The following is a 27,310-nucleotide window of genomic DNA, read 5'->3' as shown; positions in this document are numbered from 1 at the left end:
AGTCAAGACACAAATTGAACATAGTGCAACTCTGTTCACCCAAGGACCTGCCTCAATATCCCCCTACTCTACTCTACTCTACTCTCCCCTAGCAAACCCCCCCTCCCCGCCCCCCCCTGCTGACGCTTACTCCTCTGCGAAGAAGTCAACAAATGGCTGCCACCTTCGGGCGAACCCTAGTAGCGAACCTCTCAAGGCGAACTTGACTTTCTCTAGGCCAAGAAAGCTTGCCATGTCCGATAGCCATACCTCAGCCCTCAGTGGCTTTGAGTCCCTCCATGCTAACAGTATTCGTCGCCGGGCTACCAGGGAAGCAAAGGCCAAGACGTCGGCCTCTCTCTCTTCCTGGACTCTCGGGTCCTCCGAAACCCCAAAGATTGCCACCTCAGGGCTCATTACCTCCCCAGTTTTCAATACCCGGGACATGACATCCGCGAATCCCTGCCAATACCCCCGAGTTTAGGGCACGACCAGAACATGTGTACATGGTTAGCTGGCCCTCTGGCGCACCTAGTACACTTGTCCTCCAGCCCGAAGAATTTGCTCATCCGGGCCACCGTCATGTGGGCCCGGTTCACGCAGGGCGGATCTACTATGAAACTAATGAAGCTTAAGCTTCAGGGCCCCTAATCCCGGAGGGGCCCCAGAAGCGACTTTAGTCCACATTGCTTAAAAATTTTGGGTCTACTGTATGAGATGGGTTTTTAAAAAAAAATATATATTAATAATATAGTGTAATTCAATACAAAATAATAGTTAAAATAAAAATTAAAAGGTTATTAAAGTATCATGTGGGCTAGCCGTAAATGAAAAAACGTTCAAATTAAGGATGTTTCATTCTAAATATGTTTAATATAAAATAATTATAAATAATTAAAAAGATTATTAACATTTATGACAGAAATACAAACAGTAGATGACGTGTCGTAACAAAAAAGGGGAGCCGTTGAAAAGGCAATCACAATGCTAACGTGATAGCATTCGTGATAGCATTCGTGATAGCAATTTAGACAAGAATTTTTTTCAATAAAGTGTTCATAAGGATACAATATTTTAATTACCCCTACTCAAAAATAAATGTTATATTTCGAAAAGTAAGGTAAGTTCTAAAGGTGAAATAGTGTTAGATTAGCCTAAGCCTATTGTTTTGATGAAGAGGTGAATGGAAGGGAGGCTACGACCACATAGTCTGTGCTAATACTATATTACAAATATTTATGAAAAAATATTAAAAGGTTGAATTTGTGTTAAATTGTGTTTATTATGAAAAGCGTTCAAATAATGGTAAAATTGTGTTACATTACCTTAACCTATGAGTTTTGGTGGCCTAGTCTTGCCTAACTTAGTCTAGCCTAGTGTAGGCTAGCTTGAACATAGCCTAGTTTAGCCTATTTAGCTTATTTATTATAAATCTTAAAAAATGGCGCTTTACTTTCTGAGAAGGGTTTTTTAAAAAAAAACTTTTTCAGAAAGTAGACCTAATTTTTTTCCCTTTCAAAGCATGCGACAATAGTCGCATGACTCAAATTGATTAATTTTTTCTTGTATATATTAGAACAATTCCAAAGTTTGAGAGTCAGTAGCACAGATGTTGTAACGGTGGAGTGTTGGCTGTTCTGCTGTGGCTAATGTACACCCTACTCCAAAAGCACTCGCACTCAGCCAAGCAGGCATTCACAATGCCCAATAATTACAGTCAGCAGGTTTGTAAATGTAGACACAATTACGGTTTATTTAATAACAAAAATTATAATGAAATATGCTGCAAATACAACTGGTTAATTATTATCTAATTGCCACTTCAACTTTCCCCCCACCCTCTATATACACAGACACATACACACAAGGCTGACAAACACTGAGGTGAAGAAAGGGATAAAAAATAATAAGTACAAGGGAGAAAAAGTCTTTGTTTTAGTTAGTTGTTTCCAGCACCTTACTCCTCTTCAAACGTTCCTTTTAGCTTGTGGTCTTTATTATAGGTTTATTCAGATCTCTATAGTTTCAGAAATACAGCACACACAGTCTTTCTTGAGTGAGAGTGAGAGAGTGAGTGAGCGAGTGAGAGAGGCAGCTTGTCATGGTTTTCCTGGAGATTAATTCTTTCAGGTTCTCTACAGCCCCAGTAATACAGCCTTTCAGGAGAAAACAGGGAGGAGCGAGAGAACGACCTCCCCCCTGTGCTTTCAGGAGACAAACCGAAGCTTCTTCAGACTCTAAAATCAATCCACTGAGATAAGATCCAATCACCACCTGTCCGCCCTTTGGGCTAATTCAATGGTCACCAGCCAACCAATCAGACCGAGTCCCATCCCATCTCTCTCTGTGGCACCAACAAGTCTGAAGCTCCTGCTCAAACTAGCAGACTGTTCTCTCCAGCAACTTTTGAATTCCTCATTCTCTCTGCTGCTTGGCTTAAAGATACATGTCCATTAGTCATCCATGGATCAAAAATGATAACGGGAAAATAATAGAAAGGGGAAATAATGGAATAAACAGAAAGGACCCTTACAATACTGCATTCGGAAACCTACAAGTCTTTATTAGAGATCTCTCTTACCTCCGCTACTCAAAGGATCAATACTGTATCGGCCTTCTGACTGTTTCCCTGTAGAAAAAAGTTTGGAATATTTTCTGTTATTTAGTCTGTGAATTAAACTTAACCCTGTAACTGGCAGAAATTAGTATTTTGTATGAACACAGATGTAATATTTTATCTCAGATCTCAATGTCAATACAATTGGAATACAATCTCAGATCAGAGCAACATTACGCATCACAAACTTACATCGAAGATAGTATTGTGTAATATAAGCAAATTACTGCAGATGCTGGAATCTGAAACGAAAGAGAAAATGCTGGAAAATCTCAGCGGGTCTGGCAGCATCTGTAGGGAGAAAAAAGAGCTCATGTTTCGAGTCCGATGACGTTTTGACAAAGAGTAATCTGACTCGAAACGTTAGCTCTTTTCTCTCCCTACAGATGCTGCCAAATCTGTTGAGATCTTCCAGCATTTTCTCTTTCGTATTATGTAATATTCTGAGTTGCTCAAAACTGTTGCCACACACCAACAGAAGAGCAGGACCCAAATTATGATCTGTGAATACTGGTGGTTAAGGCCAGGATGACTCAGGAACCCTTTGAAAACGATGGATGGGACCCGGTTCCAGGATTCCTGACCTCGTTCCTGGGGTTTCCAGTTCTCTGGAGTGCAATCCCAACCTGGCCTGGTCCATTGCAAGGATAAGCATTTCCAAGTCCTCAGGAAATTTCATGAAGTCAGACCAGGTTTTCAATGTGCCATGGTTCATAGCACCTTGGATGTGGCATGAACCATAGGGTGTTTCAGGACTCTATTGGATTCTTGGGCTGTCAGCCAGACATACATAATGAGGCTTGTCTGGGAGCCCAAACAAACATACGAATTAGGAGCAGGAGTAGGCCACTTGGGCCTTTCCCGCCATTCAATATGATTGTCGCAGATCTGATTGTAACCGCCACCCCACATTCCTGCCACCCTCGATAACTCCCCTCTCACCTTGTTAATCAAGACTCTTTCTAGCTCTGCTTCTTTTAGGGTGGCACAGTAGTACAGTGGAACGAAGTTCGTGTGAAAAGCCTCTAGTCATCACATTCCAGCGCCTGTTCAGGTACACAGAGGGAGAATTCAGAATGTCCAAATTCCTAACAGCACGTCTTTCGGGACTTGTAGGAAGAAATCAGAGCACCCGAAGGAAACCCACACAGACATGGGGAAAACGTGCAGACTCCGCACAGTCAGTGACCCAAGCCGGGAATCGAACCTGGGACCCTGGCGCTGTGAAGCCATAATGCTACCCACTATGCTACCGAGCTGCACACTGAATTCTCCCTCCGTGCACAGGAACAGGCGACAGAGTGTGGTGACAGGGGAATTTTCACGGTAACTTCATTACATTGTTAATGTAAGCCTACTTGTGACACGAGTAAAGATTATTATTATTCTACTGCCTTTTGAGAAAGAGAGTCTTTGTTTTAAAATTATTTAAAATTTCAGAGCCTCATGATTCACAGAGAAAATAATTCTCCTCATCTTTGTCTTAAGGGGTCATTTTTAAAAAGTGACCCCTAGTTTTAGACCCTCCAACATGAGGAAACATCCTCTCCACATTCACCCTCTTAATACCCCTCGAATCTTCAGTGTTTTGATCAAGTCACCTCGCAGTCTTCTAAACATTAGTGGATATACATCTAACGTCTGCCATTTTTCCTCATAAGAAAACAAACTCATTCCTAATATTAGTCTGGTAAAACTTCTTTGAAAGTCTTCTGATGCATTTGCTCTTTGCTTAAATAAGGAGACCAATACTGTGCACAATCCTGCAGATGTGGTCTCACTAATTCCCCATACAATTGAGGCATAACTTCCCTACTCTGTAATCAATTTTCCCCACAATAAATGATAACATTCTATTATTTGCTGTGCCTGTATATCAGCCTTTTGTGATTCATGCACTCAGACACACAGATCCCTCTGCACCTCAGAGCTCTGAATTCTCTCACTATTTAGTATCACTCACCATTTACATCACAAGCTTTTTTTAATTTTTCCTGCCAAAATGGACAATATCACATTTGCCCACATTCTAGTCAGATTTTTTTACTCACTCACTTAAGGAGGTGACAAAAGGACAAGTGGATGCTGGAATCTGAAACAAAAACACAGATGACACAGACAACACAAAGGTTGGTTGAATTGCGGATAGCGATGAGGACTGTCAGAGGATACAGCAGGATTTTGATTGTTTGGAGACTTGGGCGGAGAGATGGCAGATGGAGTTTAATCTGGCCAAATGTGAGGTAATGCATTTTGGAAGGTCCAATGCAGGTAGGGAATATACAGTGAATGGTAGAACCCTCAAGAGTATTGAAAGTCAGAGAAATCTAGGTGTACAGGTCCACAGGTCACTGAAAGGGGCAACACAGGTGGAGAAGGTAGTCAAGAAGGCATACGGCATGCTTGCCTTCATTGATCGGGGCATTGAGTATAAGAATTGGCAAGTCATGTTGCAGCTGTATAAAACCTTAGTTAGGCCACACTTGGAGTATAGTGTTCAATTCTGGTCGCCACACTACCAGAAGGATATGGAGGCTTTAGAGAGGGTGCAGAAGAGATTTACCAGAATGTTGCCTGGTATGGAGGGCATTAGCTATGAGGAGCGGTTGAATAAACTTGGTTTTTTCTCAATGGAACGACGGAGGTTGAGGGGCGACCTGATAGAGGTCTACAAAATTATGAGCGGCATAGACAGAGTGGATAGTCAGAGGCTTTTCCCCAGGGTAGAAGGGGCAATTACTAGGGGGCATAGGTTTAAGGTGCGAGGGGCAAGGCTTAGAGTAGATATACGAGGCAAATTCTTGACACAGAGGGTAGTGGGTGCCTGGAACTCGCTGCCAGAGGAGGTAGTGGAAGCAGGGACGATAGTGACATTTAAGGGGCATCTTGACAAATACATGAACAGGATGGGAATAGAGGGATACGGACCCAGGAAGTGTAGAAGATTGTAGTTTCGTCGGGCAGCATGGTTGGCACGGGCTTGGGGTGGCACAACACTTGTGGCATCCTGACAACTAGAAAAGGACCCATTTATGCTTCCTGTTAGCCAACCAAACTTCAATCTCTGCCAATATGTTACTTTCCGCAGTAACCTTCAATATTGCAGCTAATCAAGTGCCTATGAAATCTAAATATGGTACATCTGCCAGGTTTCCTTTGTCCACAGTAAATGCAACTCCTTCAAAAATCTCCATGTTTAATCAATTTATTGACTTCCTTTTCACAAAACCATGTTGACTCTGCCCGATTGCGTTGAATTTTCCCAGTGCACCGATATGACATTTTTAATAATGATTTCCAACAGTTTCCCTGTCACAGATGTTAGGCTAACTGGCCTCAGAAATCCATCAGCCTGTTGAAACACCTGCGCCATGTGTTGGCATGGAGAGTTCCTTTGAAAGCTTCCTAATCCAGATTGTCTTTCCTGATTCCTATGAAGCATTGTAAACCATCCGTGAACCACGAGTAAGCTATAATCTTGCCCGACCCCATGACAACTACATACCCCCTAATTTAAATTTAACAAAATTATGGGATGTGGATGCTGATGATACAAAAATAGCTGGGGGAGTAAATTGTAAAGAGGTCACAACCTATCTACAGGTTGTGCTCTGATGAAATCATCCAGACTCAAAATGTTAGCATCTGTGGCGAGAGAACAGAGCTGTTAGACCTGCTGAGATTTTCCAGGTTTTTGTGTTTTTGTTTCAGATTCCAGCATCCACTTGTCCTTGTGTTAGCTAGGCCAGCATTTATTGCCCATCCCTAACTGCCCTTGGGATGATGGTGGTGAGTTTGCCTTCTTAAAACGCTGCAGTCCCCGAGGTAGAATTCCTAAGTGGAGCCAATCAGATTGGGAGTGCAGGATGCAGGCTCCTTATTTACACCCTTATCCCATATTGAAGAAAATGAGGGGAACCAGGAATGGGAACAGAAACTTCAGAATCAGTATCCACGCAAAGTTTTTAAATGGCTCTGGAGTCATTCTGACTCTGCAAAAACTTAGGTCCGCACAGATAGTCTACGCAGATAGACCAAGGGAATTGGTAGGAGCTTGTCAAACGGAGCATAATATGGCAAAATTTCAGGTTTTCCACTTTGTGGAGTGTCTGTTCCATTTTAATTATTTTCTATTCTTCCTGTCAATGTTGTGGTACAAAGGTGAGAAAATTAAGTGTGTGTGTGTGTGCATGTGCGATCATTGTGAGTGGGATTAGAATGAGTGTGAGGGAGGAGTGTGAGTGTGCAAGGGATGAGTGTGTGTGAGGGATCAGTGTATGTGAGAGAGACTCCAGGATTCCAGCAGCACTCTTCGCATTTGAACCAGGGCATCAGCACTCCTCCCATTAAAATGACAACAAGGCAAGACTCAAGCTTGTCTATTAATAAAATAATTATTTTATTAAATGACTTCCATAAATTAGGTTTGTACCTATTGCATGAAAACAATCATTGTTTGTGGTTTAATTCTTCAATATAATGATAATGTTTTCAAGGGTTCTTCAGTATTGGGAGGTCAAAAGGGATCCATGGCTGGAAATGTTTGGTAAACACAGCTTAAGAAGTTCTGTTTTCCCAGAATTGATCAATCCCTCTTTTCATTAAGCTCTCTGAAGAGAATATCAAATCATTCTCCGGCACGAGCATTTCAGTAGCCTGTGTCCCTTAAAATTGTGAACAGTTGGGGTACATTGGTTGAGCAAAATGGGTGACCTTCCCCTTAAACATAAAACCACCATATCTGTCATCGACCTCATTCCACACACCTGCTCCCACAGCAGTGTTTACCTCCCGCCTCCTCAGTCCAGTTCATGCTACAGTTTGTGCCGTAGCATTCTCCACTTTCCTTCCCTTTTCAGAATGCTCCCTATGAATCCCCACAAGTTTCATGGGCATTCCTAGCAACTTCCAACATGCTGAACGAATGTGTCCCACCTTATTGCAATGGTGACATCTAAGCTTCCAAGTCTCACCTCCACCTGCAGTACCTTCACACCGATGATTTGGAGTTGGGGACCAAGTGCAATGTGTCCAAGTTTGCAGACGACACTAGGGTGATTTGGAGTTGGGGACCAAGTGCAATGTGTCCAAGTTTGCAGACGACACTAAGATGAGTGGTAAAGCAAAAAGTGCAGAGGATACTGGAAGTCTGCAGAGGGATTTGGATAGTTTAAGTGAAGGGGCTAGGGTCTGGCAGATGGAATACAATGTTGACAAATGTGAGGTTATCCATTTTTGTCGGAATAACAGCAAAAGGGATTATTATTTAAATGATAAAATATTAAAACACGCTGCTGTGCCGAGGCACCTGGGTGTCACATTGCATGAGTCGCAAAAAGTTGGTTTACAGGTGCAACAGATGATTAAGAAGGCGAATAGAATTTTGTCCTTTTTGCTAGCGAGATGGAGTTTAAGACTAGGGAGGTTATGCTGCAATTGTACAAGATGTTAGTGAGGCCACAACTAGAGTATTGTGTTCAGTTTTGGTCTCCTTAGCTGAGAAAGGACGTACTGGCGCTGGAGGGTGTGCAGAGGAGTTCACTAGGTTAATCCCAGAGTTGAGGGGGTTGGATTACGAAAGAGGTTCAGTAGAAGAGATGCCTCATGCTGCACCACCACATGGGCTCCTTTGTGCTCCGAGCATCTCCATCAAATTTAAATGTTTAGCAACATCAATTATCTCTTCCTTCATAGCTTTAATTGGTATATCTACTTTCAATTCACCTGCGAATTCAACTAGCAGGTCTTTGTGGAGCCCTATTAAGTGAAGGTAAGAGCTTAATACATTTTCTTAAATAATTTAATTGGTGATAGGAATGTTGGTCAGTGGGGTTAAGTGCTGCACTTGTGAGATGTGGTAAATCCGTGATGCATCCAGCGACCCGGACGACTACATCTGCAGAGACTGCACCCAATTGCATCTCCTCACAGACCGCATGGATAGGTTGGACCAGCAGTTGATGCATTTAGGAGCATGAAGGTGGCGGAAAGCGTCCTAGACAGGAGTTTTAGTGATGTGGTGACACTCGAGATGCAGGCAGATAGATGGGTGACTGCTAGAAGTGGTAGACAGTCAGTGCAAGAACTCCTGTGGTTATCCCCTCTCTGACAAGTAAACCGTTTTCTGCTGGGGGGGGATGGCCTACCAGGGGATAGCAGCAGCAGCCAGAGCAGTGGCACCACTGCTGGCTCTGTTGTTAAGCAGGGAGGTCAAAGAGCACTAGAGTATAGTTTAAAAAAAAAAAAAAATTTATTCTCCTCCTTTTTCACATTTTCACCAAAATTTGCACCCACCAAAAATCAACAAAAAGTAGTAACGAATATGTCAATCCCCACATCAACAACAACAATCCCATCCTCCCACCAACCCCCAAACAACTGCCAGCATGTTAACATAAACAAATAACAAAAGGGAACCAGGAATCACCCATAGTCATCATTAACACATACAGTTCCCCTTCCCCCAACACTCCCAACCCTCCTCCCCAACTAATGTTCGATGTTATCCAATTCTTGAAAGTGCATAATGAATAACGCCCATGAATTGTAGAACCCCTCCATCCTTCCCCTCAGTTCAAACTTAACTTTCTCAAAAGTCAAGAATTCCAACAGGTCCCCCCGCCACGCCAGGGCACAGGGTGGAGAGGTTGCTCTCCATCCCAACAGGATCCGCCTTTGGGCGATCAACGAGGCGAAGGCTACAACATCTGCCTCTGCACCTGTTTCCAACCTCGGATGGTCCGACACCCTGAATATGGCCTCCCGAGGGCCCAGGTCCAGTTTCACGTGCGCCACTTTAGAGATTACCCTAAAAACCTCCTTCCAGTAATCCTCCAGATTTGGACAGGACCAAAATATATGAATGTAAACCACCCCCTTCTCCAGTCCCCCTGTCGTCAGCACCTCCTCCAGCAATGTGGAGGCCGGCTCCACCGGGAAGCTCTGTAGCTCCTTGCTGGCAAAATCTCGAACCTGCATGTATCTAAACATTTCCCCCTGCTCCAGCCCATACTTCGCTTCCAGCTCCTTCAATCCTGCCAACCGACCCCCAAGAAACAAATCTTTTAGTGTCTTAATCCCCTTCTCCTCCCATTTCCTAAAATTTCCGTCCCACTTTCCTGGCTCAAAGCTGTGGTTCCCCCGAATCGGCATTTCCCTTGACCCTTCCCCAACCCATAGTGTTGGCGAAACTGCCTCAAAATTCTCAATGAAGCTATTATTATCGGACTCCCTGAGTATTTCCCCGGGGCTATCGGGAGCGGCGCTGTTGCTAGTGCTTTCAATCCCGACCCCCTGCACAAACTCTCCTCCATTCTGACCCACTGGCAATCAACTCCTCTGACCCAGCTCCGCACCTTCTCCACATTCGCCGCCCAGTAATAATACATCAGGTTCGGAAGACCCAAACCCCCTGCCTGCCTTCCCCACTGTAGCAGCACCTTTCTAACTCTGGCCACCTTCCCTCCCCACATGAACGAGGTAATCATTCCCTCAATCTCTCTAAAAATCCCTTTGGCAGGAAAATCGGCAGGCATTGGAAAATAAACAGAAATTGCGGCGACACGTTTCTTTTAACCACCTGTACATGACCTGCCAGTGACAGAGAGAGACCATCCCACCTTGCCAGATCAGCTTTCACCCTCCCCACCAAACTAGAAATGTTGTACCTAATGGGCCCCCCCTACTCCCGAGCAACTTGCACCCCCAGGTATCTAAGTGAGTCCCTGCCCTACGGAATGGCAGCCCCCCCCCACCCCCACCCCTGCCTCACCCCCGACCGAGACACCACAAGATACTCACTCTTGTCTAGATTAAATTGTACCCCGAGAAAGACCCAAACACCCGAAGCAGCTCCAATATTCCCCCTATTGACACACTCGGTTCCCACACGTATAACAACAAGTCATCGGCATATCAGGATGCCCAATGCTCTATTAGCCCCCGCACTGTCCCTTTCCACACCCCGGACTTCTTAATGCGATGGCCAACGGCTCAATTGTGAGTGCAAACAGCAGGGGGGGGGACATAGGACATCCCTGCCTAGTCCAACAGTGGAGAAAAAAGTATCTCGGGCTGATGTTATTTGTGTGGACACTCACCCTCGGCTCCTTATATAGTAGCTTTACCCAGTCCACAAATCTTGGTCCAACCCCAACCGCTCCAGAACTGCCATCAAGTACCCCCATTCTACCCGGTCAAATGGCTTCTCGGCATCCAAAGCCACAACCACCTCTATTTTCTTCCCAGTGACAGCGGGAGTGCATCCCATCTCCGAAACTCCCTCTTCATTTGTTCCACCACTCTAGTCAAATTTAACTTATGCAACCTGCCCCAGTCACATGCCACCTGTATCCCCAAGTACTGGAAACTTTCCTCCACCAGCCTAAATGGCAGCTCCTTCAGTCTATTCTCCTGGCCCCTTGTCTGCACCACAAACATCTCACTCTTGGCCATATTTAATTTGTACCCTGAAAACCGGCCAAACGTCCTCAATGTTTCCAGTATATTTTCCATCCTGGCCAGTGGGTCCGGCACGTGAAGGAGCAGGTCGTCCGCATAGAGAGAGACCCTATGTTCCACCCCCCCCTAGTCATTCCCTTCCACCCCTTTGCAGCTCTCAACACAATCGCCAACGGCTCTATGGCTAGCGCGAACAGCAACGGGGAGAGTGGGCACCCCTGTCTGGTCCCGCGGTGTAGTCTGAAATAATCTGACATTATCCTGTTCGTCCTAACGCTAGCTTTTGGGGCCTGGTACAATAGTCTGACCCAATTAACCAGTCCCTCCCCGAACCCAAACCGTCCAAGCACCTCCCACAAATAGCCCCACTCCACCATGTCGAAGGCCTTCTCAGCGTCCATTGCCACCACTACCTCCACCTCCTTGCCCTTCGGGGGCATCATTATCACATTAAGCAATCTTCTCAAGTTAGCTGTCAGCTGCCTGCCTTTCACAAACCCTGTTTGATTGTCCCCAATCACCTCTGGTACGCAGTCCTCAATTCTAATCGCCAGGACCTTGGCCAGGAGCTTGGCATCCACATTGATCAGGGAGATTGGCCTGTATGACCCGCAGGATTCCGGGTCCTTGTCCCGCTTCAATATCAGCGAGATGGTGGCTTGCGACATCGTCAGTGGCAGGGTCCCTCTGTCCCTTTCCTCATTAAAAACCCTTGTCAGGACCGGTCCCACTATCTCCGAGAACTTCTTGTAAAACTCTACTGGGTATCTGTGGTGGTATGTATTAGGGGTAATACGGTACACCATGATGCCGACAGGCTGTTGGTAGATGGATACCGGGTCCTGATAGGATCTGCCGTCTACTGGGCTCCACCCAGAAATGCCGGTATAAGAACCCGGAATTCTCCCAGCAGCTGCATTCTGTAACCGAGCTGCTGGGGAACAAGTTCTGCTCAATAAAGCCTTTAATTGATGTTACCTCAACCTGCCATGCGTCATATTGACGGTCCTACAGTATCCATCCGGCCCCGGGGCTTTCCCTGACTGCATGGCCTTTAGGCCCCCCAATACCTCCTCCGCTCTAATCGGGGCCCCCAGCCTGTCCACTAGTCCCCTGCCTACTTTTGGGAAGGTTAGTCCATCCAGGAAGGTTAGTCCAACCGAAACACCCCTGGCAGCGCTGCCCGGCCCGCTCGGCTACCTGCAAAACCTGCGGAAAAAAGGGCCACTACGCAGCGGTGTGCCAGTCCCGCGGGGTCGCCGCGATCTCCGGGGAAGAAACGGGACCACAGACTCACACCCCCCCCCCCAGCGATCCACGTGCAGCCAACGGATGCCGCCATTTTGGGCCCCAGACGCCACGAGGGAGACATGGGTGCCGCCATTTTGTCCACCCCAGACGCATGCGATCCGTGGACGCTGCCAGCTTGGCTGACGGGAAAGGACCCCGACACGGACGGCCACATGCTGCCTGACAACGATGATCTGCTGCGACAACCACGCTTGGCATCGATGACCCTGGACCAGTCGCGGCCCCGGACACTCCAGACAGCAACGACTACAGTCCTGGTGAATGGGTATGCGATGCCGTGTTTAATCGACTCTGGGAGCACGGAGAGCTTTATTCATCCGGATACGGTAAGACACTGTTCCCTCGTAATTCGTCCAAGCACCCAGAAAATTTTCCTGGCGGCGGGGTCCCACTCCGTTGAGATCAAAGGGTTCTGCATCGCTAACCTAACGGTGCAGGGGAGGGAGTTCCGAAATTACCGGCTGTATGTCCTCCCCCATCTCTGTGCGCCCACACTCCTGGGGTTGGACTTCCAATGCAACCTCCAGAGCTTAAAATTTACATTTGGCGGCCCTATACCCCCACTGACTGTCTGCGGTCTCCCGACCCACAAGGTTGAACCGCCTTCCTTGTTTGCAAACCTTACCCCGGATTGCAAGCCCGTCGCCACTAGGAGCAGACGGTACAGCGCCCAGGACCAAGCATTCATCCGGTCTGAAGTCCAGAGGCTGCTGAAGGAAGGCATCATCCAGGCTAGCAACAGTCCCTGGAGAGCCCAGGTGGTAGTCGTAAAGGCCGGGGAGAAGCAGAGGATGGTCATCGACTATAGTCAGACCATCAACAGGTATACTCAGCTAGATGCGTACCCTCTCCCCCGTATGGAGGACTTGTAGACGGTCCACTTGTGCGTTGGCACATGTGCCGCGAGATAGGGCATCGGACGGCTCGTTCAGCTTTCCAGGACGGTACAAGATCTCATAATTGTAGGTGGAGAGTTCGATCCTCCACCACAAAATCTTGTCGTTCTTGATCTTGCCCCGCTGTGCATTATCGAACATGAAGGCAACCGACCGTTGGTCAGTGAGGAGAGTGAATCTCCTACCGGCCAGGTAATGCCTCCAGTGTCGCACAGCTTCCACTATTGCTTGTGCTTCCTTTTCCACTGAGGAGTGGTGGATTTCTAAGCATGGAGGGTTCGGGAGAAGAAGGCCACGGGTCTGCCTGGATGTTGCCTGAAATGGAGGGCATTAGCGATGAGAAGAGGTTGGAGAAACTTGGTTTGTTCTCACTGGAACAATGGAGGTTAAGGGGCGACCTGAGATTATATGGGACATGGACAGAGTGGATAGTCAGAAGCTTTTTCCCAAGGTGGAAGAGTCAATTACTAGGGGACATAGGTTTAAGGTGTGAGGGGCAAGGTTTCAAGGAGATATACGAGGCAAGGCTTTTTACACAGAAGGTGGTGGGAGACTGGAACTTGCTGCTGGGGAAGGTAGTGGAAGCTGATACGATAGTGACTTTTAAGGGACGTTTTGACAAATACATGAATAAGATGGGAATAGAGGGATATGGTTCCCGGAAGGGTAGGGGTTTTTAATTCAGACGGGCAGCATAGTCGGTGCAGACTTGGACGGATGAAGGGCCTGTTCCTGTGCTGCAATATTCTTTGTTCTTTGTTCTAAACCAGAGTTAAGCCTTACACCTGTAGAGAATACTTAGCAGCTGACACAGTAATCCGGTTATATAACTGCAAACCCAGTGTCTCTTTAATCTACACTGTAACACAAACTCGTTGTCTAATGTTCCAAGATCCTGAACGAGCCCCCAACTTATTGTACCCAACGCTGGGCTAGTGCATGGTTCATTCCAGCCCCACAGACCCCACAAGTGTTACAACACAAGTGAATTAATCAACAATTCGTATAAAATTTGTCGAATGTTTTGCCCTTTGATTGCTCAATAAGTATGTCAGTATGTCAGATTGGTCAGTTGAACGCAATAACTGATTGTTTATAACAGAAACAAAGTTGAAATATGCGGTAATTATGATGGAATAATGGCCAGCTAACCTTTAACTTCCCCTTTTTAACCATCCCACCCTCTGCTGAAAAGTACACATTCTAAAAGTACACACACACAGGGGCAGGGGAGGGGGGGTAAAAATAATAATAAGGGGATTAATAGGAAATGAAAGATGAGTATCCTTGCTTCCAATGTTAAAGTCATTGTCCCCCCAGGATGCTTAGTGATCAAAACCAGTGGCATAGATGCACAGTCCAAACATGTGCAGGTTAAGTGGATTGGCCATGATACATTGCCCTTGGTGTCCAAAAAGGGTACTGGATATGGGGATAGGGTGTAGTTTCAGGCCTAAGTCGGGTGCTCTTTCCAAGAGCTAGTGCAAACTCGATGGGCTGAATGGCCTCCTTCTGTACTGTAAATTCTATGGGAACCTGAATTGTAGCTCCAGTATACAGGAGGTTGAGAGTAGCGAGGTCATGAGTTGCAGGAGTGTACCGGCAGGCAGGAAGGTGGTTTAAAGTGTGTCTTCTTCAATGCCAGGAGCATCCGGAATAAGGTGGGTGAACCTGCGGCATGGGTTGATACCTGGGACTTTGATGTTGTGGCCATTTCGGAGACATGGATAGAGCAGGGACAGGAATGGTTGTTGCAGGTGCCAGGATTTAGATATTTCAGTAAGCTCAGGGAAGGTGGTAAAAGAGAGGGAGGGGTGGCATTGTTAGTCAAGGACAGTATTACGGTGGCAGAAAGGATGTTTGATGAGGACTCGTCTACTGAGGTAGTATGGGCTGAGGTTAGAAACAGGAAAGGAGAGGTCACCCTGTTAGGGGTTTTCTATAGGCCTCCGAAAAGTTCCAGAGATGTAGAGGAGAAGATTGCAAAGATGATTCTAGAGTGGAGCGAAAGCAACAGGCTAGTTGTTATGGGGACTTTAACTTTCCAAATATTGACTGGAAATGCTACAGTTCGAGTACATTAGATGGGTCCGTTTTTGTCCAATGTGTGCAGGAGGGTTTCCTGACACAGTATGTAGATAGGCCAACGAGAGGCGAGGCCATATTGGATTTGGTACTGGGCAATGAACCAGGACAGGTGTTAGATTTGGAGGTAGGTGAGCACTTTGGTGATAGTGACCACAATTCGATTACGTTTACTTTAGTGATGGAAAGGGATAGGCATATACCGCAGGGCAAGATTTATATCTGGGGGAAAGGCAATTGTGATGCGATGAGGCAAGACTTACGATACATCGGATGGAGAGGAAAACTGCAGGGGATGGGCACAATGGAAATGTGGAGCTTGTTCAAGGAACAGCTACTACGTGTCCTTGATAAGTATGTACCTGTCAGGCAGGGAGGAAGTGGCCGAGTGAGGGAACCGTGGTTTACTAAAGCAGTCGAAACACTTGTCAAGAGGAAGAAGGAGACTTATGTAAAGATGAGACATGAAGGTTCAGTTAGGGCGCTCGAGAGTTACAAGTTAGCTAGGAAGGACCTAAAGAGAGAACTAAGAAGAGCCAGGAGGGGACATGAGAAGTCTTTGGCAGGTAGGATCAAGGATAACCCTAAAGCTTTCTATAGATATGTCAGGAATAAAAGAATGAATAGGGTAAGAGTAGGGCCAGTCAAGGACAGCAGTGGGAAGTTGTGCGGGGAGTCCGAGGAGATAGGAGAGGTGCTAAATGAATATTTTTCGTCAGTATTCACACAGGAAAAAGACAATGTTGTCGAGGAGAATACTGAGATTCAGGCTACTAGACTAGAAGGGCTTGAGGTTCATAAGGAGGAGGTGTTAGCAATTCGGGAAAGTGTGAAAATAGATAAGTTACCTGGGCCGGTAGGGATTTATCCTAGGATTCTCTGGGAAGCTAGGGAGGAGATTGCTGGCCCTTGATCTTTAAGTCATCTTTGTCTCCAGGAATAGTGCCAGAAGACTGGAGGATAGCAAATGCTGTCCCCTTGTTCAAGAAGGGGAGTAGAGATAACCACGGTAACTATAGACCAGTGAGCCTTACTTCTGTTGTGGGAAAAATCTTGGAAAGGTTTATAAGAGATAGGATGTACAATCATCTGGAAAGGAATAATTTGATTAGAGATAGTCAACACGGTTTTGTGAAGGGTAGGCCGTGCTTCACAAGCCTTATTGAGTTCTTTGAGAAGGTGACCAAACAGGTGGATGAGGGTAAAGCAGTTGATGTGGTGTATATGGATTTCAGTAAAGTGTTTGATAAGGTTCCCCATGGTAGGCTACTGCAGAAAATACGGAGGCATGGGATTCAGGGTGATTTAGCAGTTTGGATCAGAAATTGGCTAGCTGGAAGAAGACAAAGGGTGGTGGTTGATGGGAAATGTTCAGACTGGAGTCCAGTTACTAGTGGTGTACCACAAGGATCTGTTTTGGGGCCACTGCTGTTTGTCATTTTTATAAATGACCTGGAGGAGGGTGCAGAAGGATGGGTGAGTAAATTTGCAGATGACACTAAAGTTGGTGGAGTTGTGTACAGTGCGGAAGGATGTTACAAGTTACAGAGGGACATAGATAAGCTGCAGCGCTGGGCTGAGAGGTGGCAAATGGAGTTTAATGCAGAAAATTGTGAGGTGATTCATTTTGGAAGGAATAACAGGAAGACTGAGTACTGGGCTAATAGTAAGATTCTTGGCAGTGTGGATGAGCAGAGAGATCTCGGTGTCCATGTACATAGATCCCTGAAAGTTGCCACCCAGGTTGAGAGGGTTGTTAAGAAGGCGTACGGTGTGTTAGCTTTTATTGGTAGAGGGATTGAGTTTAGGAGCCATGAGGACATGTTGCAGCTGTACAAAACTCTGGTGCGGCCGCATTTGGAGTATTGCGTGCAATTCTGGTCGCCGCATTATAGGAAGGATGTGGAAGCATTGGAAAGGGTGCAGAGGAGATTTACCAGAACGTTGCCTGGTATGGAAGGAAGATCTTATGAGGAAAGGCTGAGGGACTTGAGGCTGTTTTCGTTAGAGAGAAGAAGGTTAAGAGGTGACTTAATTGAGGCATACAAGATGATCAGAGGATTGGATAGGGTGGACAGTGAGAGCCTTTTTCCTCGGATGGTGATGTCTAGCATGAGGGGACATAGCTTTAAATTGAGGGGAGATAGATATAGGACAGATGTCAGAGGTAGGTTCTTTACTCAGAGACTAGTAAGGGCATGGAATGGACTCGCCAACACTAAGGACATTCAAATGGCCATTGGATAGACATATGGACGATAAGGGCTTTAAGTGTAGATGGGCTTTAGAGTGGTTTCACAGGTCGGCGCAACATCGAGGGCCGAAGGGCCTGTACTGCGCTGTAATGTTCTATGTTCTATGTTCTATGATGATTCTATTCTATGATGATAGTGTTAGAGCTATAGTGCTGGAGAGGAAATTGCTGAGGCCTTGACAGAAATCTTTGGATCCTCGCTGTCTTCAGGGGATGTCCCGGAGGACTGGAGAATAGCCAATGTTGTTCCTCTGTTTAAGAAGGGTAGCAAGGATAATCCCGGGAACTACAGGCCGGTGAGCCTTACTTCAGTGGTAGGGAAATTACTGGAGAGAATTCTTCGAGACAGGATCTACTCCCATTTGGAAGCAAACGGACGTATTAGTGAGAGGCAGCACGGTTTTGTGAAGGGAAGGTCGTGTCTCAATAACTTGATAGAGTTTTTCGAGGAGGTCACTAAGATGATTGATGCAGGTAGGGCAGTGGATGTTGTCTATATGGACTTCAGTAAGGCCTTTTTTTAATGCAGTTTTAAAACAAACACTCTATTATAACATGTTGGACAGTTGAAAGTATTGAGAGTCACATCGAAAACATCGATTTATCATACCCCGGTCATTTCTGGGGTTCATCTTCCTATTATAGGTTCTAACTGGGTTTCTGTCTTCATAATTTCCGAGTCCCAATCTCCTTTTATAGTCTTGGAACCTGTTTGTAGCTGTGCGATTTCGCCATCCTGTTAGTAGTGTATCTTCCATATTCTGCTTTATTGCACACTGACCTATTTGGGTCATCAGAGCCATCGGAATCGAATGTTTCCCCAGAAACTTTTTTAAAGCTTCTGCCATCTGATCGAATAAGGTGTCCTTATCCACAAACTGAACTCCTGTCAAAACCAGGAGCCTATCCATGTTGCTCACTCCAGCACAATCAAGTAATTTAAAGACCAACACAGACTGTGGAAATTGCAGGTTGTGTTTCTCCAGCCTTTTCTATAGTCTGCCAAATTCCATTATATAGTCTTCCATGGAGAAATCCTCTATTTTCCGGAACCTATCAAAATCTGACCATGCTTCATACGCACTTAACAAGTCATCCTTTTTATAAATCTTATCCATATAACGTAAGAGTCTCCAGACCTTCTTCTGAGTCTAACTCTTCAAATTCCAGCTCAGAAAACACTTTGCTTTGAATTTTACTGTCATACGGTAGAGAAAGAGCCAATGCCATACCTTGTTTTCTCTTTCAACTCTTCACATTTGCAGACCAACCATCCTCTGCTACCATTTGTTAGACCTTTAGCTGCTGTTGTATAACGATTCAAAGGTTCTGCTCCTTTTCACAAACGCCTTTATTTCACTTTAACAGACTCTGCACAAAACTCTATCTTCACATTACCTGACCCAAAGGCCACCTGAAGCCTCTTTACATATCAGTATCAATTATTGGATACTTAACATAAATGAGACAACTAAATGGAATGTCTCTTAACCCATCACTTAACACAGGCTTCTGACATCAAAAGAGAAAACACAGTCACTCAGAGGGAGGAACATTCAAGAGAAAACCCCGACCGATCTGCAGGGGCCAGTGACAAAGTCCAGCAATTCGAATTAGTCCATCGGCCGACAGCCCAGTCCATCAAGGTGTGTCAACACAGATCCGTCTGGAATCTGATGGTGTGAACTGCAAACAGCTCCATGCAACCTGCCTTGCCTTAGGGTCATAGGTCAATTTTCAGTTGAAACCAGCCACTCGAATTCAAGGAAAGTTCATCCTAAAGGAACCAGTACATTACTCGTCCATGTACAAAAATTGTAATCGCCAAAATAAAGAAAAAGAAAGGGAAATCAGCAGACAAACAGGTTTTAAACAGGAGGTGGTTTATAATACCCAGAACATCTGAGTAAATCTCCTCTGTACTGCCTCCAATGCTAATATATCTCTCCTTAAATAAGGGGACCAGAACTGACACGGTATTTCAAATATGGCCTGACTAGTAACTTGTACAGTTGCAGCAACACCTCTATTTTGATACTCCAGACACCTTGAAATGCCTTCCCTGTTAGTTTCTACACCTCTGAGCTAGCTTTCTGGGTTTCATGTACAAGGACCCCCAAGACCCTTTGTGCTACAGCTTTCTGCAGTCTCACGCCATTTAAATAATAATAATCGAACAGCCAGCTTCAAATCACTTCTTTTGTTGCCTTATGTAAACTTTTATTCTGGGTTTCCTGGTTTTCTCTGTTCATCATCATATCAAGGCAGCCAATGGGCGGCATGGTGTCACAGTGGTTAGCACTGCTGCCTCACAGTTCAAGGGTCCCGGGTTCAATTCCGTCCTTGGGTGACTGTCTGTGTGGAGTTTGCACTTTCTCCCCGTGTTTGTGAGAATTTTCTTCGGGTGCTCCGATTTCCTTCCACAGTCCAAAGATGTACAGGTTAGTTGGAGCGGCCATGATCAGTACCGTGGGTTAGGGGGATAGGGCGTGGGAGTGGGCCGAGATAGAGTGCTCTTTCAGATGGTTGGTGGAGGCTCGATGGGCCGAATGGCCTTCTTCTGCACTGTAGGGGTTCTATTCAGTGGGAAGTGCCTTAACACCTTACTTACTAATGTTTGGTCTTTGCAGTGTTTCTGTCTCTAATTCAATGAAACCAGTAACGCCCTCTCACCTCCACACAAGTTTGTTTTCCAGTATATGGGAATATGACAATAGAAAAAATATCAAATCTAGTTTTCCTGAAACATCATAAAAACTGTCCTTCACAATAATCCCGATCCCAATAGCTTTTCCACCACTGCCATTAAGTTAATTAGACTGCAGATTCACTGTTCACCCCTCCCACACTTTTTGAACAGGGGTGTAACACTTGCCATCCTCAAGCTCTGACCCCATTTCATTTACAAGGAGGTTTGAAAGATTGTGGTCGGACATTGTTTCCCATCCCGGAGGAAGTCAGCTTCTTTTTTTTTTATAAACATTTTATTGAGGTATTTATGGTTTTACAACAACAACAAAATAAACAATGTGCATGAAAATATAAACATAGTGCAAACGCCGTCTTCCTCCCTTACAGGTCCCAACTTTACTAACCCTCTACTCTAAACTAGGCTAACCCCTCAACCCCCCCCCCCCTTCTGCTCACGGTTAAGTCAACGAACGGCTGCCACCTCCGGGCGAACCCTAACAGTGACCCTTTCAGGGCGAACTTGATTTTCTCCAAACAGAGAAAGCTAGCCATGTCAGATAGCCAGGTCACCATCTTCGGGGACTTTGGGTCCCTTCAAGCTAATAGTATCTGTCTCCGGGCTACCAGGGAAGCAAAGGCTAGAACGTCTGCCTCTTTCTCCTCCTGGATTCCCGGGTCCTCCGACACTCCGAAAATCGCCACCTCTGGACTCAGTGCCACCCTTGTTTTCAACACTTTGGACATGACATCCGCAAACCCCTGCCAGAATCCCCTAAGCTTTGGGCATGCCCAGAACATATGAACATGGTTTGCTGGCCCTCCCGCACACCTTGCGCACCTGTCTTCTACCCCAAAGAACCTGCTCATCCGGGCCACTGTCATGTGGGCCCGGTGAACGACCTTAACTTGTATCAGGTTGAGCCTGACACATGCCCAGAGACCATCCTCTATCTCTCCTCCTAACTCCTTTTCCCACTTGCATTTCAACTTGCGTTTCAACTCCTCGGTCTGCATCTCCTCTGACCCCATGAGTTCCTTGTAAATGTCAGAAACCCTCCCTTCTCCCATCCACACTCTGGAAACTACCCTGTCCTGTTTCCCCCTTGGTGGTAGGAGTGGAAAGGTTGACATCTGCCTGCGTAGGAAGTCCCGCACCTGCAGGTACCTAAACACATTTCCCCTCGCCAATTCAAATTTCTCCTCCAGCTCCCTCAGGCTAGAAAAGCTCCCCTCCATAAACATATCTCCCATCCTCTCAATCCCTGCTCTCTGGCATCTCCGGAACACTTCATCCAGCCTTCCTGGGGCAAACCGGTGATTATTACAGATTAGAGACCACACCGATGCTCCCTCTGCTCCCACATGCCTCCTCCATTGCCCCCAGACCCTCAGAGCCGCCACCACCATGGGGCTGGTGGAGTTCCGTGCCGGCGGGAACGGCAGAGGTGCCGTTACCAGCGCCCCTAAACTGGTGCCCTTGCATGATAACGCTTCCACACGCTCCCATACCGGCCCCCCCCACCACCCACTTCCTGATCATGGCTATATTCGCCGTGATAATAATTACTAAAGTTCGGCAGCGCCATCCCGCCCTCTCCCCAGCTCCGCTCAAGCATCCCCTTTTTCACTCGTGGGGTCTGACCCGCCCATACAAAGCCAGTGATCACCTTATTGACCCGTTTAAAGAAGGACCGTGGAATTAAGATGGGGAGACACTGAAACACAAACAGGAATCTCGGGAGGACCATCGTTTTCACTGTCTGCACCCTCCCAGCTAGTGACAACGGAAGCACGTCCCACCTTCGGAAATCGTCCTTCATTTTGTCTACTAATTGGGCCAAATTGTGTAGTCATAGAACATAGAACTGTACAGCACAGAACAGGCCCTTCGGCCCTCGATGTTGTGCCGAGCTTTATCCGAAAGCAAGATCAAGCTATCCCACTCCCTGTCATTCTGGTGTGCTCCATGTGCCTATCCAATAACCGCTTGAAAGTTCCTAAAGTGTCCGACTCCACTATCACAGTAGGCAGTCCATTCCACACCCTAACCACTCTGAGTAAAGAACCTACCTCGGACATCCCTCCTATATCTCCCACCCTGAATCTTATAGTTATGCACCCTTGTAACAGCTACATCCACGCGAGGAAATAGTCTCTGAACGTCCACTCTATCTATCCCCCTCATCATTTTATAAACCTCTATTAAGTCGCCTCTCATCCTCCTCCACTCCAAAGAGAAAAGCCCTAGCTCCCTCAACCTTTCCTCATAAGACCTATCCTGCAAACCAGGCAGCATCCTGGTAAATCTCCTTTGCACCCTTTCCAATGCTTCCACATCCTTCCTATAATGAGGTGACCAGAACTGCACACAATACTCCAAATGTGGTCTCACCAGGGTCATGTATAGTTGCAGCATAGCCACTCGGCTCTGAAACTCAAGTTCTCCTCCTGGATTCCCGGGTACCACAAGGATCATTAATAAATGCTAACACACTATAAGCCTTCTTCACGGCTCTATCCACTTGAGTGGCAACCTTCAGAGATTTGTGGACATGAACCCCAAGATCTCTCTGTTCTTCCACATTCCTCAGAACCCTGCCGTTGACCCTATAATCCGCATTCAAACTTTTTCTACCAAAATGAATCACCTCGCACCTATCAGGGTTAAACTCCATCTGCCATTTTACAGCCCAGCTCTGCATCCTATCAATGTCTCTTTGCAGCCTACAACAGCCCTCCACCTCATCCACTACTCCATCAATCTTGGTGTCATCAGCAAATTTACTGACTCACCCTTCAGTCCCCTCCTCCAAGTCATTGATAAAAATCACAAATAGCAGAGGACCCAGCACTGATCCCTGTGGTACACCGCTGGTAACTGGTCTCCAGTCTGAAAATTTTCCATCCACCACCACCCTCTGTCTTCTATGTGATAGCCAGTTACTTATCCAATTGGCCAAATTTTCCTCTATCCCACACCTCCTTACTTTCTTCATGAGCCGACCATGGGGAACCTTATCAAACGTCTTACTAAAATCCATGTATACGACATCAACTGCTCTACCTTCATCCACACACTTAGTTACCTCCTCAAAGAATTCAATCAAATTTGTGAGGCAAGACTTACCCTTCACGAATCTGTGTTGACTATCCCGGATTAAGCTGCATCTTTCCAAATGTTCATAAATCCTATCTTTCAGGACCTTTTCCATTAACTTACCGACCACCGAAGTAAGACTAACTGGCCTATAATTACCAGGGTCATTCCTAATCCCTTTTTTGAACAGAGGAACAACATTCGCCACTTTCCAGTCCTCTGGCACTATCACCGTGGACAGTGAGGACCCAATTCATCAGCTAAAAGTCGTTCCCATTCCCATGACACCTGAATGCCTAGGTGTCAAAAGCTTCCCCCTACCACCCTAAACGGCAACTCCCCCAATCGCCACTCCTGCCCCCTTGCCTGGATCACAAACATCTCACTTTCCCCCATATTTAGTTTATCACCCAAAAAACGGCCAAATTCCCCCAGATTCCTCATAATTTCTTCCAGCCCTTCTAGTGGGTCCAAAACATATAGGAGCAGGTCGTCTGCGTATGGAGAGACTCTATGTTCCACTCCCCCCCCGGATCTGCCCCTTTCAGCCCCTTGGAGAGGGGCATCCCTGTCTCATCCCCCGAGGCAGCCTGAAGTAGTCCGATGTTGACCTGTTCGTCCGTACGCTCGCAACAAGAGCCTGATACAACAGCCTGACCCAGTCAATGAAGCCCCGTCCAAATCCAAACCACCCCAGTACCTCCCACAGATATTCCCATTCCACCCGATCAAATGCCTTCTCTGCGTCCACATCCCTACCTTCTGGGGGCATCATAATCACATTTAACAACCTTCTTGTGTTGGCCGTCAACTGCCGACCCTTAACAAATCCCGTTTGAGCCTCCACAATCACTTCCATAACAGTCTTAGAACATAGAACATAGAACGTAGAACGTAGAACGATACAGCGCAGTACAGGTCCTTCGGCCCACAATGTTGCACCGACATGGGAAGTCAAAAAACAAAAGCCATCTAACCTACACTATGCCATTATCATCCATATGCTTACCCAATAAACTTTTAAATGCCCTCAATGTTGGCGAGTTCACTACTGTTGCAGGTAGGGCATTCCACGGCCTCACCACTCTTTGCATAAAGAACCTACCTCTGACCTCTGTCCTATATTTATTACCCCTCTGTTTAAGGCTATGTCCCCTCGTGCTAGCCATTTCCATCCGCGAGAGAAGGCTCTCACTGTCCACCCTATCTAACCCCCTGATCATTTTGTATGCCTCTATTAAGTCTCCTCTTAACCTTCTTCTCTCTAACGAAAACAACCTCAAGTCCATCAGCCTTTCCTCATAAGATTTTCCCTCCATACCAGGCAACATCCTTGTAAATATCCTCTGCACCCGCTCCAAAGCTTCCACGTCCTTCCTATAATGCGGTGACCAGAACTGTACGCAATACTCCAAATGTGGCCGTACCAGAGTTTTGTACAGCTGCAACATGACCTCATGACTCCAGAACTCAATCCCTCTACCAATAAAGGCCAACACTCCATAGGCCTTCTTCACAACCCTATCAACCTGGGTGGCAACTTTCAGGGATCTATGTACATGGACACCTAGATCCCTCTGCTCATCCACACTTTCAAGAGCTTTACCATTAGCCAAATATTCCGCATTCCTGTTATTCCTTCCAAAGTGAATCACCTCACACTTCTCTACATTAAACTCCATTTGCCACCTCTCAGCCCAGCTCTGCAGCTTATCTGTGTCCCTCTGTAACCTGCAACATCCTTCCGCACTGTCGACAACACCACCGACTTTAGTGTCGTCTGCAAATTTACTCACCCACCCTTCTGCGCCCTCCTCTAGGTCATTGATAAAAATACAAACAGCAACGGCCCCAGAACAGATCCTTGTGGTACGCCACTTGTAACTGAACTCCATTCTGAACATTTCCCATCAACCACCACCCTGTCTTCTTTCAGCTAGCCAATTTCTGATCCACATCTCTAAATCAACCTCAATCCCCAGCCTCCGTATTTTCTGCAATAGCCTACCGTGGGGAACTTTATCAAACGCTTTACTGAAATCCATATACACCACATCAACTGCTCTACCCTCGTCTACCTGTTCAGTCACCTTCTCAAAGAACTCGATAAGGTTTGTGAGGCATGACCTACCCTTCACAAAGCCATGTTGACTATCCCTAATCATATTATTCCTATCTAGTTGATTATAAATCTTGTCTCTTATAATCCCCTCCAAGACTTTACCCACAACAGACGTGAGGCTCACCGGTCTATAGTTGCCGGGGTTGTCTCTACCCCCCTTCTTGAACACAGGGACCACATTTGCTATCCTCCAGTCCTCTGGCACTATTCCTGTAGCCAATGATAACATAAAAATCAAAGCCAAAGGCCCAGCAATCTCTTCTCTGGCTTCCCAGAGAATCCTAGGATAAATCCCAAAAGGCCCCGGGGACTTACCTATTTTCAGCCTGTCCAGAATTGGCAACACCACTTCCCTACGTACCTCAATGCCATCTATTCTAATAGCCTGAGTCTCAGCATTCTCCTCCACAACATTCACTTTTTCCTGAGTGAATACTGACGAAAAATATTCATTTAGTATCTCGCCTATCTCTTCAGACTCCACACACAACTTCCCATCCCTTTCCTTGAAAATACGGAGGCTGTGGACTTATGTTCAATCCTAGAGGACAAGATTTTGGCCAGCAGTTTGGCGTCCACATTTAGTAGGGATAAAGGCCTATAGGACCCCCATAGCTCCGGGTCCTTGTCCTGTTTCAGGATCAATGAAATTGTGGCCTGTGACATCGTCGGGGGAAGCACCCCACGTTCCTTTGCCTCATTGAATATCCTCATCAACAGCGACTCCAATATCCCAGAGAACCTTTTACAGAACTCCACTGGGTACCCGTCCGGCTCCGGAGCTTTACCTGACTGCATGGCCTTCAGTCCCTCTGCTATTTCCTCCAACCCGATCGGGGCCCCCAGCCCTTCTACCAACGGGATGGCTTCTACCAACAAGCATGGCTTCCATCCCGTCCACCTGCGGGAACTTCAGCCCCCCTAAAAAGTGCCTCATCCCTTCCGGCCCAGCTGGGGGTTCCGACTCATACAACCTACTGTTAAACTCCTTGAGCGCCTTATTAACCCCTGCTGAGTCTCCGACCAGGTTCCCGTCCCCGTCCCTTACTTTCCCTATCTCCCTGGCTGCCTCCCTCTTTCTGAGCTGCTGTGCAAGCATTCTGCTGGCCTTCTCTCCATGTTCATAAATCACCCCCCTTGCCTTCCTCATATGCTCCATCGCCTTCCCTGTAGTTAACAAGCCAAACTCTGCCTGTAGCCTCCGTCGCTCCGTCGCTGCCTCTGGGGTCTCTGCATACCTCCTGTCGACCTGCAATATCTCCTTTATCAGTCAGTCCGTCTCTGCTCTGTTGGCCTTCTCCCTGTGGGCCCGTACTGAGATCAGCTCCCCTCTAACCACCGCCTTCAATGCCTCCCAGACCACCGCTGCCAAAACAACACCCGTGTTGTTGATTTCCAGGTAGTTCTGAATACATTTCCTCAGCCGCCCACACCTGTTCATCAGCTAAAAGTCCCACGTCCAGCCTCCAGTGCGGGCGCTGTCTTTGCTAACCTGTAGGTCAACCCAGTGCGGGGCTTGATCTGAGATTGTGATCACCGAATACCCCATGTCCACTACCCCTGTCAGTAGAGCCCTGTTCAAAATAAAAAAGTCAATCCGGGAGTACATTTTATGCACATGTGAATCGAAGGAGAATTCCTTTACTCTCGGCTGCCCAAAACTCCATGGGTCCACCCACCCCATTTGCTCCATGAACCCCTTTAGCTCCTTCACCATTGCTGGCAGCCTGCCCGTCTTTTCGCTTGACCGGTCTAACCCAGGGTCGATAACTGTGTTAAAGTCCCCTCCCATGACCGA

General features: G+C 46.6%; 1 protein-coding gene across 8 annotated transcripts in view; it reads right to left on the bottom strand.

Annotated features, from left to right (window-relative positions):
* The window catches only part of LOC140390078 (kyphoscoliosis peptidase-like), a 930,728-nt gene that overhangs the window by 425,507 nt on the left and 477,911 nt on the right, over positions 1 to 27,310 (bottom strand). For all 8 annotated transcript variants that reach the window (XM_072474955.1, XM_072474961.1, XM_072474960.1 and 5 more), the window contains one exon: positions 2,561 to 2,608. In XM_072474955.1, the coding sequence (XP_072331056.1) occupies positions 2,561 to 2,608 (48 nt within the window). The remainder of the gene's footprint in view (positions 1 to 2,560; positions 2,609 to 27,310) is intronic.

The sequence above is a fragment of the Scyliorhinus torazame genome, chromosome 14, assembly GCF_047496885.1.
Source record: "Scyliorhinus torazame isolate Kashiwa2021f chromosome 14, sScyTor2.1, whole genome shotgun sequence".
NCBI lineage: Eukaryota > Metazoa > Chordata > Chondrichthyes > Carcharhiniformes > Scyliorhinidae > Scyliorhinus > Scyliorhinus torazame.
This window is presented reverse-complemented; position numbering and strand designations above follow the sequence as displayed.